General features: G+C 49.0%; 1 protein-coding gene across 6 annotated transcripts in view; it reads right to left on the reverse strand.

The window, feature by feature from the left end:
• Positions 1-14967, reverse strand: part of LOC119456455 (uncharacterized protein ZK1073.1-like) — a 187279-nt gene that overhangs the window by 110630 nt on the left and 61682 nt on the right. For 2 of the 6 annotated variants that reach the window (XM_037718261.2, XM_037718253.2), the window contains one exon: positions 521-562. The exons of the other annotated variants lie outside the window; for them this stretch is intronic. In XM_037718261.2, the coding sequence (XP_037574189.1) occupies positions 521-562 (42 nt within the window). The remainder of the gene's footprint in view (positions 1-520; positions 563-14967) is intronic. 6 annotated transcript variants of the gene reach the window in all.

Below are 14967 nucleotides of genomic sequence, written 5' to 3' on the forward strand. Positions count from 1 at the left end.
TTGCAAAGACAAGCAAACTTACCGTTGCTAACAGATACTTCCATTTTATCAATTAATTTAATAGCAACGGGAAAATAGTAGGGAAAAAGTCGTATTGGACAATTTCCTGACGGATCATCTTCTATCCTGACAGGTGACGACAAGGCCTGCGTAGCTCATTACATGCGCCCTCATTCTGAGCGTGTAGATGGATGGATGACATCGCCGCAGTTAGTCAGTCACTGCAGACGAACACGCATGCTTTCTTGTGCAATCATTATCGAGCAAAACAGACACGGCATTATGGAATGACCCCAGTGGCGCTGCGTGCATGGAAGGAAGGAGGTGGAGTGCAGCGCATGTCTTTTGTGCGAAGGATACGAGCGCACTCTAGAGATTTCCAAAAGGAGAGCACTGCACACTGTTTCAGGGCATATCAACTTGGGAATGTGGTACAGGGAGGCACAAGAGCAACACGTCAGTGTGGACAAAAGAGTTAGTGTCACGGCATAGGCAAGCATGACCACACACACGTAGTTACCCTTAGGCACTTTCTACTGGATGCTGGGGGCCCCTTTGGAGCCTAAAAAGAGACAAAAGAAGAAGAAAGAAGAAATTCGTTCTGACCTGTGCATGTTATTATCTTCCAATACAACAGGCCCGGGTCGGATACTTTCGTGAGCATTGTAAAAACGTACATTTGTATATGCCTCAAGTCAATTATGGACGATTACCGCCCATCGCAATTGTCTTGAAAAGCACTTTAGGTTACTTCTGCGGGCATGCATGGGTGCCTGCCGCAACTTGGCCGTCTACTTGAATGTTTAGGCGCAGCGCGAAAGGCCTTGTCCGTCGACTGTCCTCGCTTTTTTCCACTGTGTAACTTGTAATATTTCGAATGGAGCCGCTGTAATAAATATTAGTGAAACTTAACCCATGGGCCATAAAAGACGCCATTTCGGAAGGCCCTGGATTAAATTATACCACCTCGGGTTGACTAACTAAATAAATAAACAACTGATCCGCTTATGTCGTTGCGTATATTGGGCGCGATGACACCACTTGAAGGTGGCCATATTCAATTCAGCTTTATTCAACATCTCTAAGATGTTTGGAGCACAGACAAAAAGGCTTGACTGGGTCCGTGCATATGTATGTCACTGCAAAGTACACCTTGTGCCGTGACATTTCTGCGCCACCAAACCAGCATTTAATGTGGTCGCCACCATGTCAGCGCCCTCTCGCGGATAGCGCAACTCTTCTACGAGTTGCGCTATCCGTTCACATCATCGATAGGTGCCACAAGGTATGTAGGCGTATCTGGCACTGCGCTGGCACCTGCTATTCACCCACAAGCACGCACACATGCTGCTGGCACTTCTCATGTTAAGCTAACGTCCCCTAACGCCAACCACTAAGCTCATTTTTCAAACCAATTTAAGGAATTGGTTCAGCAAAGAGAGAACAAGCCTTAAAGTTAAGCTGAAATTGGCAATGGCCGGCAGAGTCCCTCCGTCAAGGGTCTCTCTGCTGTCGCGTAGCAAGGCCTCACAGCGATGTGCAAGGCCGCCAACAAGTTCAAGAAGCTATCTTTTGGCAGCGACGCTTAATGGTGAGTTGCTTAACAGCACACAATCTTAATATTCATAGGAAGTTCCTCACTAGCTTTGGGCATTCCGAACAAGACTGCTGCGTAGATCAATCAGCAACAATTGTGACTGGACGTATTACACCTATGCCCACTACAAAAATTGATTAAAATTTGTACAAAAGCCCGCATGCCCTTATTTTTCAGACTAGGCAAATACAACGTCACGTGTCTCGCCTACCGCGTCACAAGTGACCCTTGCAGCGCACCGAAATTAACGAGAACAACTTGGGGATTCCCATGAAATTAAGCCACGGGGAATGCGCCACGCAGCATGCGAGAGCTGGTGACGCAAGTAGGCAGGCTAGTTCAAAAGCGAGCACAGGGCACAAGTTAAAAAAAGAAAAAGCAACAACACTGTCAGCCCTTCCACTGGGGTGGAGTTGGAAGACCAGCGAAGCTGTACTATGGTTGGAATTATGCCTTTCCAATTATGGCTATTAGGATGTGATGGTGTAATTGGTTATTTGAACTATTAAAGAATGAGAAATATATATGATCCGGTGGTTTTCATTTATTTAGTGACCACAGGGACTATGGCCTTATGGTCGCTACGGTACACCGCCATAGGGTGTACGGCAAAGGTTGGCACGTTCTTCATGAAAACGTTACCAACTCCGCGCGCGTTCGGTGCGAACGTGGGCAAAACGCCGCCGCCGTCGACAACAGTTGCGAAGCATCAATTGCGACAGCAAATTAGTAGCGAGCTATACGGAGTAAGGATAGTAGTTTTATCGGCTGTATAAACTTAGACACATTCGCTTATTAACTGAGTTAACAAGGATGGTGTCAGTGCGCACACGCAAACATGAATAGATCAGACTCGATGACCGCACACAACCGCTGTCAAAACGCTGGCGTGAGCAAGCGAGCAAGCAGCAGCGAGCGAAGGTTCGTGCGGTCTATCGCTTCAGCGGAAACTGAGCGGCAAAAGCACAGCGCATACAAAGGTAGGAGCCGTGTTGCAGAGAGCTTTCAAGATACAGTGCGCGCGAAGTACAAGTACGCAGTTAATTGCTCGCAGAGCAAAAGCCGCGCTCCCTCCCTCCCGCGCTGCCTTCCCGTTTTCCTCCTTTCACGTGGGTGATTGAGCCGCCAGTTCCCCTTGCGCCCGGTCGAAAGATACGCATTTGGTGCCGCAGCTAAACGGCGCCTCCCCTCCCTCCCTCCCGTCCCCCCACGGCCTTTCGCGCGACGGAAGACGACGTTTGCTCTCCGCCGTGCGTTCGCTCCCCGTGAAAGCGCGCGTCCCTCGCGCGCCTTCACTCACTCATACAGCATACGGCCAATGAGAGTTTTTTTTCTACACGCGGACACGACCATCGAAGACTGAGCCCTCAACAGCTTCGCTGTAAAAAAGAACAGTTGACGAGGGCCGCCATTGCGCCAGAGAGAGACAACTTTATTGTCGCTCAAGCGATGTTGTGGGTCCCGCAAACAGGGCCGTCTCCATAATGAACAGAAAGCGCCAGTTCGGAGCTCGGTGACGCTGGTCACCAAGACTGGCGTGGCGGCAAGGAAAGCACTGCTGCGGGTTGCCGCGCTTGCAATGCCGGGAGCGCCGATCTGTCATGGCCGGTGACATGCGCAAACCGGTGAGAGAATTACTGCGGCGCTGCCCTGGCAGAGGTAATGCAACTAACGCCACCGCTCAACACTCCTCTGTCTCGCAATTCGATCTCCCTCTCCCCCCCCCCGTTGTCTAGCGGGAACCTTCGTCGCGCGGGCTTCGTTTGATGGCCTCAGGCATTTATCTTGTGCTCGCCTTAGGGAGCACCGTGACTCATGTCTTGGTTAATCTTTGTCGCATCAAATTGAAATTAACTTCTGAGGTTTTACGTGCCAAAACCACGATATGATTATGAAGCACGCCGTATAGTGAGGGACTCCGGATTAATTTCTGATCACCTGGGGTTCTTTAACGTGCACCCCATGCGTGGTACACGGGCGTTTTTTCCATTCACCGCCATCGAAATGCGGCCGCCGCGATTCGATCTCGCGCCCTCGGGCTTACAGCGCCACGCCACAGCCACTACGCCGCCACGGTCGCATCAATGGCGTTGATGCGACGGCAGTTCGGCTCGCTTTTGGGCGCGCTTTTCCGAGGCTCTCAACGCACGCGAACGGAATACAAGGTGGCCTGGCAATGCTGTGAGACATGTGTTATTGGTCTCGCAGCTCCTGCATCGTTACAATATGTGAGCGGAAAAGAGCTCGTCGCAGCTAAAGCCCCTCCATCCACGCGCCACTGCCGGTTTTGTAAAGTGGCACCAACATTTTATGTGTGCCGCTGTTCTCTGATTCGTCGCTCACGTCAGTTCCGCCTCCGCGATTTCCACTTCCGGGGTTTCCGTTTCCACTTGTACCACTTCCGGTATTTCCGCTTCCTGAATTTTCGCGTGTTGCACGCACGGAGGTTAAAAGAAAAAAGAAAAAAAAAAAACTCCTTGGTTGCACGCTCACCACTCTTTGCAGCTGTCAAGTTGCTTCCGCTTGAAACCAGAAGCTGTCATGCACTACTTAAGTTCCGCTTGACGCCGGAAGCTGAGGTGGTAAGCTAGGGGGGAGAGCGTAGGAGCAGGGTAGGTTGGTGGTACGTCGGTACTTAACCTGGTAGGCAAAAATTGGAGGACGCTCATGCTTCCCCTTAAAGAGTGTTACGCGATAACGTTAGCGGGCTCCGTTCGCATCACATTTTTCTTTATGAGTAGGCTTCACTGCAACACACAACGTGGGAAAGCCAGCTGACAAAGACCAAGCTTACACTGATCCCCTTAAAGTCGGCTTCACTTTTAAACACAAATGCATTGCTGGGAAGACACTTTTACAGGAGCAATTTAAGCCGTATTATATCAAAATGTGAAGGCCCTAGGACCTTTATTATTATTTTATTATGTGTTTGCTGCTGCCCCGAGGCGCGCGCGTGTCCAAAATTTAGAAAGGTTTGGTTTTCAACATTCTCCTCAATGTTGCCTAGACCCAAAGTACAGCGAAACACCATCAGAATTCGAGGACGTTTAAGCTTCGCCTTTAAGAGTGGAACGCGATAGCATTCAAATATCCCTGGCTGCTTATCAGGCTTTTTTCTCGTATATTCAAATTACAATCCGACGCTATCACGCCTGTAAGTCGTAATTTACGATTTTTTGTCTGATTTTGAGAAATTCAATTTTTGTTCACTAACGCCTTGCGCCACGTAGAGGGCCTGTGCTGTCGGGGTGCTTCGGGATGATGTGGTTCGGCATGATTATTTCCGCCAGACGCCGATGCTTAACGCCGACGCCGACGCCGGATTTTCTGCGACACGGGGCCCTTAACGCTATCGCGTTAAACCGTGTATAGGCCGTTTCACATGGCGCGATTTTCACACAGCGACACAGCGAATTCCGTCGCTCAGCGACCGCTGCGACGTCGCGGGCTCTCCGCGACGGGATTCCAACATGTTCCGAGTCGCAGCGATCGGCGCGATGTGGGCGGAGCAACGTGACGTAACAGCAAGCGCCGTCGAAATAGGCGCTTTCCTGTTTTACCGCGTGTTGGAAGCTCAGCGGAGCAATGTCGCGCACCAGTTTCAATGTTTTAACAGAGCATACCCACCAGCGCCTGTGGCTCAGGAGCTTCGTCAACAATTTTTGTTTTCTCCAGCTCGCACAAATCATTTAAAAGGAGAAGCTGCATGCTATCCAGTCGGGAGCTGACGCCGCCTTCAACATACGGCACGTACCCTCACGATCGTCGCCGTCGTCAACGTCTTCTTTACTACAAATCGTGCCAGGCACTTGCACACTTAATAGTAGCTTCTTTTAGAGAAGCAAATACTCCTCCAGGAGAAGAGTTGTGGCTTCCATCGTACCGCAACAACACAACTAGAGTGTACAAAACAAAACCACCCTACCACGCCGCATACTTACGCGGTTTGTGCAGCATTTTCACTCGCCGCAGCTGCGGACTAAGCGATCGCAAAGTCTCAACGCGTTTAAGGGCTGAAAAATTGTGTACTATTCTATTTTCAAAAAATAATATGAAATTGTAATATTTGACTAGTTTTCATGTTGTTTTTATTTAACGATGCAGGCATGGATACTTTGTGAGCAGGGAGCAACCTTGGGCGTAGCTGCGACGGAAATCGCGCGGTCAAAGACGCATGTGAAAGCTGCCAGCGAAAATCGCTCTGCGACGTGCGCGACAGAATGATTTTTTTCGCTCCAATCGCGCCATGTGAAACGGTCTTATGGAGGGGTTTTAGAGGCGACCACCGAAGTAGCCTATACAACTGTGCCACAATCGACGATGTCAGCGCGGTCTTCTTAACTTGTGACGATTGTGCTTGCGGCAGGTAAGCCGTTATCGTTGCTTCGAAGACATTAAGCATGGCTAATATTTCTTTGGAGATAAAATACTATTACGAGTAACTGACAAGGTTGAGTGAATGTGCAAGTAATTTCCGGTACAGATCTTATAGTGAGGCGCAACTGTCCAGTTCCTTCGAGGAACATTTATACACAATTGTAAAGTTTCACATACCGAACCTAGTATATGAAACTAGCATACTGTATGCATTCACATAATGCTGGGGCGCTAAAGCTATTCCGAACTGTTTTTATTCCAATCTCCTGACGTCAAATTTACGTAACCACCGACGCAAACATCGGGCGGTGACCCGCAGCGTTGCCTGAACAACCCAATCAAGTAGTCTCCTCGTTTATAGGAGGTCACCTTTGTTCGCTTTCAAAACCAATAACATTGTCTGCACCCAGCGGGTTTTCTTATCTAATTGGCTGACAAGAGGCGAGGAGCACGCTCTAGTGGAGATGGTTTCGATGGGGCCGAGCCAGCACAGCAAAAATAGATAACCGCATGAAGAGGGTGGCGCCGGCTTCTCCGATTGGTACACTTCACCTTCCTTAGCTTGCGGTGGCTGGTCGAAAATCGCGGCGGCGTGCAACGCAAGGATAAGAATGCCGCTAAAACAGATCCTCAGCAAGGAAGAGTTAGCAGAGCGATGTAGTATACGTGCCGAAAGGGCTCGATAACGTTTTGCTGCCACGCAAAAAGGTTTATCATGCGTAAATAAATACACGCTCAACGGCAGGTGCGAGTAGCGAGGGCCTGAGCGTTCGGCGAGCAGCCATCTATTCCTTTCGGAACGGGGCAGTCTCTGGCTATTCAGAAAAATTTCAGTTTTGTTCGGCATATTAATGCATCTTTTCGCGTACACGTCACTTTGACGCGGTGAGTTTATGTGGTGTGGTGAGGTCGCGTGACAGACAGGCGAAGTTGGCAGTGGCCCAAAAATGTTTTGACAAATAGTGGCGGCCTGATTGCACAATTGGAATAGAAAAGTTTGGAATAGCTTTACGTTATAGCACCCCTGCTCTAATTCTCCGTGCCGTATGCTTAAGTTAAGGCCTGTTTCAAGCAGTATGGCTTAATTAAGAATCTGGTTTGTTTTCGTAAAAGATATGATTGTGGTTTATGCAATACAAAGTTTCTACGTGTGCTTGCACTTTTTAAAAAGTTTAAAGTGAAACTTTCGTGTTCTGTTCTTTCGTGTACTTGGATGCATGTACTCTTCCGTCGTATCACGCGGCCTAAAACACTCCAGCTGAGCAGCATTGTGTTATCCCCTAGCTCACAGCATTTCGGGACACGGACTTGGATCTTTCACTCCATCGTGGCACTCTGTCTTATCACCCTCCTTTTTATTGCGATAGCAATTATATGGACACTCCAAGGGCATTCTTGCCGTCGCCGTCGTCGTCGCCGTGAGGTTCTGCATGAAGTCCAACGTCGATAAAATCGTCGCCGCGTGCACTACGATGCGCGTCTGAGTGAAAGAGTGCGAAGGTGAGCCGGGAACCAGGGGCGTAGCCAGGGAGGGGGCTGATGGGGCTTCAGCCCCTCCCCCCCCTGAAATTTTTTCGTGCTGTCGTGCTGGCCAAAAAAACCACCGGCGCACCGGGAATCATTCTGGATTTCGTCTACAATGTCTTTTTTACGCCCGAAAAGACATTTCGGCGCGAACATTGCTAACTCGAATTGGATTATGTGGCAACGCCCATGCACCTGGAGTCACATAACGCAAGGAGCCCCATCTGAGCACGAAGTTTCAAGGGCTTTTCGATGGCGAGAGGGTGCGTCGTGTCATCTCGTGGCGGCCGCAGAATCTACGGAGCGCATGGATTTCAATTCCGAAACATTGTGGGTATAAAGTTATAAACTTTTGACGCGAAAGGCGCACTGAAATTTCCAAAGGCGTGCTTTAGATTTTCAATTCCGGAACTTTATGGGTTTCATGTTCTTATAAACATGTGCGCACTGGAGCCCTCGTGTCCAAGCCGTTTCAGAAATGGATGCACACGCTCGTAATCTCCCATACACACGAAAATACTAAATATCACCGTGACTCACAGCTGGCAGCTGATAATTTTCTCCAAACATTTTCAGGAAGCGCACCCAATGTGATCCATCAGCTGGACCAGGGCAGGCAAAGTAATGTAAGAGAAAACAGAAGAAAGTTAACGGCCTATTATTGAAACAGATCTTTTTCTCGGGCGTCAAGGTCCGGCTCCCCGTGGCCATAGGGACCGTGGTCCTATGGACTTAAGCAAAGCCCCCGCTGAAAATACTGTTATTTTCAGAGCGCTTCTTCGCATGCGAGCTGATTGTGGAGATGCAGATCTGAAGAACCATTTGAAAAGTTGTCCCTTAATGCCTCGTATTTAAGCCCAGATGTACGAAACCAAATTATAAAAATTTGTGGTGAAATTATCAAAGAAAGCCTAGTTGCAAAAGTAAACGCTGCAGGCTGGTTCTCCATACTTGCTGACAAAGCGACGGATATTGCTGGAATCGAACAGCTTACTGTGTGTGCAAGGTAGCTAAACAAGGATGCCAACGGCATCGAAGAAGTGTTTTTAGATTTTGTGATAATTCAGGACCAAAGTGGCAGGGCTCTTGCCGACGCCATTATAAAATTTCTGCTAGACCTTGGAATTAACATGCATGATCTTGGTGGCCGAGGTTATGATGGTGCCAGCTCGATGGCTGGTAAAACGAATGGTGTGCAAGCTGCCGTTCGGGAGAAATATCCAGTCGCGTTATACACACATTGCGCCAGCCACTCCCTCAACCTAGTTGTCTGTGCGGCGTGCTCCATCACAGATATCCTAAACTGTTTTGGAACGCTGAAGACCACACCGCACATTTTCGGCAAATCTCCTAACCGTTCACACGTTTTACGAGAAATGATAAGTTTGATGTGTCCTGAGTCCGCAAGGCAGCGACTTTTGGGATTATGTGAAAAGCGCTGGGTGGAAAAACATGATGCAGTTCCTTCATTTGTCAATCTGTTTGTACCGGTGATCGCGGCTCCAGAGGAGATAAAATTAAATGGAAGTGGCGAAAGTCCAGTTCAGACAAATAGTCTAGCGTTGGCACTTTTGTCACCGCTATTCCTTGTGAGCCTGCATGTGGCGGAGCATGTGTTAGCGGTGACTCTGCCTCTGTCAAAGAACCTGCAGACCAGAAACATCAACATGAGCGCCGCCATTGACAACATAACTGTGGTACAGCAGGCGATGGAAAATGCCCGCAAGAATGCGACTGCTTCCATTCTAAAAAATCTTTGCACAAGTACAGGAACTGGCAAAAACCCTGGATGTGGAAATCGCCAGCCGACGAACCGGTGTCTGAAAGCAGGATCGTGGGAGCGTTGCACCAAAAAATGCTGAGGAATATTTCCGTAAATCTGGGTTCATTCCATTCATGGACGACGGATTAGCACAGTTACACCAACGGTTCGAAAACCACAGACAATCTCAAAGGACATTTCTGTAATTGTACCATCCGCAATACCACCAAGCTGTATCTTCGCATTTGTATATTCCATTACATTTTCGCATTTTTAATGTATATTTTGCCGAACTCCTGCTTTTTATACGTACTCTCTGTTGCGACTATGATTTCGGTGCAATTACTCACAATACGTGACGGGTAACAGCTGCTCCTGCGCAATACATCGGAACGAAGGACAGCGTGATTGAGGTTTTCTCAATAGAGACTTTCTCTGGCCGCTGCATATGTACCTATTGTAAACGAGGTTCTTGAATGGCAAAGACTTTAGCAAAATATTTGTCCTCAGCTTGTTCATTTCATGGCCTTTACATTTTTCATATTAGCTGCATGCACTGCTTTGCTGGTTTCGAAGTGATATAGTTCTGAACTTCGCGTGATATTTTCTTTACTTATTGAATAGACAAAAACATGGAAGCATTGATATCAGTTATTTCTGCCACAATTTTTGGGACATACGAATATATTCTGTTAGGAAAAAATACACATTTTACTTGTCTTGACAGTGCGTAGCGTTCAAGAATTCGTTTGTAGCATCTAATATACAATGGCATTGGCAATGAAGTTATTATTAATGCATTTGATCACTCGACAATTCTGTAAGGAGGAGGCCGCGCTGCAATGTGAGCCCCCCCCCCCCCCGAACAAAATTTCTGGCTACGCCATTGCCGGCAACCGCAGCTTAATCTCGCCCACGCGAGAGAGGAAGGCGGCCGGAAGCGCGCAGTCTTCGTTCGCGCGCGAGGCACAGGAAGGAGGCGACAGAGACGATGGAGGGGGGGGGGGGGGGGCTGCTGCTTAGGAGCTGCCGTGCCTCTTGAAAGCGATCTGCGATGTGGCCGAAGTGTGCGCCAGCCGCGGCTGGCGCACACTTCGGCCACATCGCAGATCGCTCCAAGCCGGATAATTGACATCAATCACGGCAGTGCGCCTACGTAGCTCGCCGTGCTGTGACGTACATCATAGCACGGTGACGTCCCAGCACGTGAGGTTATAGCACAGTGACATCACAGGACGTGCCACTGTGAGTGACATCACTCCCAGTGGCACGTGACTGAGAATAAGACAGGGCAACAGCAGTTATTTGTTTGATCTGTTGCTTCAATAGACGAATTAAAGTTTAGAGAAGTAATAAAACCTACAAACCGAATGTCTGCGTGTCCTTGTTTTACTTCGTACCATAGCAAGAGAGATGTATACTTCCGTTTCGTCTGCTTGTTCCCACGTCATGCAGTCGCGCGCGCAGAGCGAAACTATGTCATTTTCCACTGTGCTCCAGCGCGCGATCATTTTATGTGATCCGCATGCGTCTGCGTCAATGTTCGTGTAGTACTGACTTACACCACTAGTCAGGTGTTCTCGAGCACAGCGCGCAAAATCATGCACTGCGCGAAACGAGACAGACGCAACAGCTCGCGCTAGAGACCGTCAGCGGAAGTGCGCCGCACAGCAATAAAGCGACAGAAAATTTGGCAGCCGACCCACGAAGTGAATGCTGATGATGGAGCGAAGCTCCTTGGACGATTACGGCTGCTGCTCGAGCTTTCGCTTCGGTGTTTTGCTGCCGTTGCCGGCGTGCTGCTGCTTCTCGTGCTCGTGGCTCGGGGTTAGCTTCGCGGCGTTGCCGTTGGGCTGCCGCGGCTCGTTTAGGGATGGTCGATTAATTTTTTTATTCGATTAAAGAATAATTGTTCATCAATTTAGCCTTTAATTGATTAATCGCTTTCGATGCAGAGTTTTTAATCGATTAATCGACATTTTTGCCGGCCACCTTAAAAAGGTTGAAACACAGTTATCTACTTTTCTAGAACTCTATTTTCATGTTTGAAAGGTGGAACCAAGTTAGAAATACAAGTGTATAAAGTTTAATCTTTAATTTGTTGAAGACTAAATAGAGTTGGCACTAGTGGTTTTTGAAACATTATATGTTATTAAATGACACTTAGAGCAGCACTAAACACGATAAATAACACTAGTGAATTCCTGTACAATACAGTTAAACAAAAAAATCTGAAAAATGGCAGAAGTGAAAGGTGAAGTCCAACTATAATATGCACGGAATTGCAATATGCACAGGGGAATGAAAATTACTGGAGTGAGGCAGAAGTGAACAAGTCTGACGCTGGATATCAGAGGCCATCCACTTGGTCGTGCAACTAATGTTCGTTCCCTGGGCGTCACCATAGACAGCAAGCTACTGTGGCGACGCGTGGTTGAAAGTGTTGTGGCTGCATCCGTGCAAATAGACAACGCACTTCGTCGCTTGGCAGGTGTACGTTGGGAAAACAATCCAATGTCCATGCTTACACTGAACGCAGCACTGACAACAAGCCGCATTCTCTATGAGTTGCCGCTCATATATAACCATCACCCAGTCAATTCGAGCGCTTGGAGGCTTTATATAGAAAGGGACTTCGCTTGGCGATGGGAGTTCCTCGGGGAGCTTCAAACAAGTTACTCATGAAGCAGTCTCTAGCACTCCGCCTTTTGGTATCGCACGCCTTGTTCACGCAGCTATTAAGGCTCGGCGACTCCCCCGCAGGCACGGCGCTTCTCCGGCGGCTAAGAGCAATAACTCGCTCCCATTTCCATGCGGCGCTGAACATCTTCCAATTTTCAGGATTTAAATGGACTAAACGGAGTCGTCTCGACCCGCCATGATCTTTTTCGGACGTTACCTGCAGCCTCGATGTACCCCGGCTACCGGCAAAACGCACCATTCCAACTGCCGAAGCTAAGTTCCTTGTACAGGACCACTTGAGCAGTGTATCAAAGCCACCTACAAGCGTACACAGACGGGTCGGTGCGTGTGCACAAACAGATAGCCGCGCAGCGGCATTCTGCATACCCTCCCTTGATGTATCATGGTCCGGCCGCCGGGATCGCGTAGTTTCGTCTATACAACAGCACAAAGCGCCGCAATTACCGCGGCCTTGCGGAAACTACGGGCCTATTCTACCACGAATATCGTCAGCACCATGAGATATCGTGGTGCTGACGGACTCAAGTCAGCATTACAACGATTAGATCTTAGCCTACCTCGACAGAAGTTTACAAGGCAATCTCTAGTACCGATCAAGGATCTAATGAGCAAGGAATTTAACATAAAATTCCAATGGGTCCTATCCCACGTAGGAGTTGAAGGAAACGAAAAATCTGACGCCTATCGCTGACGTGTGTCCCAAAAGTTAGAGCGCCAAGCATTTTTCAGAACTCTAAGGATGGAATCAGTAATCACATTAGGGCGATCCACAAGACTCCGCACCAGACCTGTGTGATCCATGGACTTACTCCCGAGGAAACGACGCTGTTTTACCACATCATAACCGACTCCACGTACACCCCGGCTTGGGCATTCAATTAAGACTGGACGTTGCGCTTCCCCGCTCTATGTCTTCTGTGGCGATATCGCCGACATTGGACATGTCATTTGGCTATGCCCACAGTTCGACACAGAAAGAAACACGATGGTGGACAGCCTGCAAAAGAGTGGTCTTTCGCACAGGACCTTTGAAGACGTGGTTTTCCCCGGAGGGCCCGCGGCAACTAGGAAAGACTGCAACGAGTGCTGATTACCTCCCTGTGAGACACGGGGTTCATCGACACCGGGTGACACATCTCAACTCATAGGAGGCTCGGGCGGTACAATTGCCGGCTATGTATGCCAGGCTAACCCCGCCTCCTGCAAAACCACCACCACCACTACGCCAAAAACAATAGTTTAAGATTTTAAGCCCCGTGCGCTTTTCTACAGAGCGAAGGAATGTCAATTGGCTGGGATGTTCGGGTGAAACCAACAGCTTCTTTGAATGGCCACGCAACCAGCATGCAAGAACACACGCTCGGAAGCTACAGATTTGCTGCAATCGACATGAACTTCATCGTTATGCCAAATACGTGCTCCATACCGGTGCACATGCTGTGTCACGTCTTTAGTGGACTGGGAGTGGCACGACGATCAACGATTGGGTTGCTATAGTATGCCTTGAATTGCGAGGGCATTTCAGCCTCCGTCTTCGGGTGGCGTGTGCGGTGGAGGTAAAGAAACGGGAAACACTGGGCTGGGCATCACTGGGGACTCGTATAAACAGTCGACAGTCGCTCTACCACAGCCTCACAGTCACTGCTTGTGCTCCGCCACGCTAGTACGATTTCAATATTTTCGCGCAACTCCTTTCAAACTCTCGAAAACGATTAATCGAACATGTCTAATCGATTAAGTCGATTAAATGGAAGGTGGACATCGATTAAGATTAATCGTTTTGCGGGATACTTTTAATCGATTAATCGTTCATCGATATTACCAACCCTAGTCTCGTTCTCGAAGTATAGGATCAGAGTCACGACGTTTGCGCTTACGTTCGCGCTCCTCCATACTGCAGTGCTAAAGGCCAACCTCCATGGAGCGAAAAAGCCACGAACTTTCGGCGGCGGCCGCTCAGCGGCGGCCGCCCGCCTCCCGACGTAAAAAAAAATGACTGTTCGCCGCCGATCCACTCTCTCCAGATATTCGCCGCCCAGCGAACCGCCGCCGCCGGAAGTCGTCGCGCGCGGCGACTTCCGGCGTGAACCAATCGGACAACAGCGCAACCAATCGGACAAAAGCGTGAACCAATCGGACAACAGCGCAGAGGTTGACTTCCGTCGGTCGCCCGTCGACGGGAGTTTTGGTTGTTGACGCTTGGCTACTGTTCGGCTATTTCCTACCTTCGTGTCAAACACTCGTTTCCCAGCGCTGTTTCACCTCCTTGTTGGTTGTTCTGTCTGAATGTTCTAGTGAATAATATGTGGTCACTGCTTGTTTTGTGTACTCTATGTATAGTTAGAGGCTTCGTTTCCCGATGATGCTCTGCTCATGCATAACCGCAACATGATGCCTTGCGTACCGCCGTGTTTTAGAAAGACGTTTGATTGAAGTTTGCAGGGTGTAGTTCACTGGCACATCCGAAAAAAACGCGAGCTGAAGCATCGCGTATGTGAGGCATGGTGGGCCGCTCGCAAGCCACGTACGTAAAACATGGCGGCGGTCCCCACTGCCGGCTTCGAATTGAATTTGGCGTGGCTTTTGTAGAATTCGCTTCGATCGTAGCAAATGACTGCGTGAACGGCTTTCGCTTAGTCTCAGGTCACTTCGACTACATTGTATTATGCATAACCTTGTGAAGTTTTTGAAATCGCTTCTCGTTTCAAACGACACGAAGCCTAACGAGGGAAATCTTCGAGATATGTCAGCGTCACCTATCAATGAAGTCGAGAGATAAGCGCGACGATGGCATATGGCCTCTGAGATCGGAATGTCACGCAGGCCAACTAAAACTGTAATAAACGTGCGCTGCTTAGCGTACGCTGTACTATAGCGCATAGCTTGCGCTATTAGTTGCGTACGCTATGCTAAAACTGTCTAATAGCTTTCCGTGTTTCCTCGATGGCAGGGCAGGCTCGAAGGCGGAAGCTGACGGAAGAAAAACTCAGCTGCGCGCGAGCGG

The sequence above is a fragment of the Dermacentor silvarum genome, chromosome 1, assembly GCF_013339745.2.
Source record: "Dermacentor silvarum isolate Dsil-2018 chromosome 1, BIME_Dsil_1.4, whole genome shotgun sequence".
NCBI lineage: Eukaryota > Metazoa > Arthropoda > Arachnida > Ixodida > Ixodidae > Dermacentor > Dermacentor silvarum.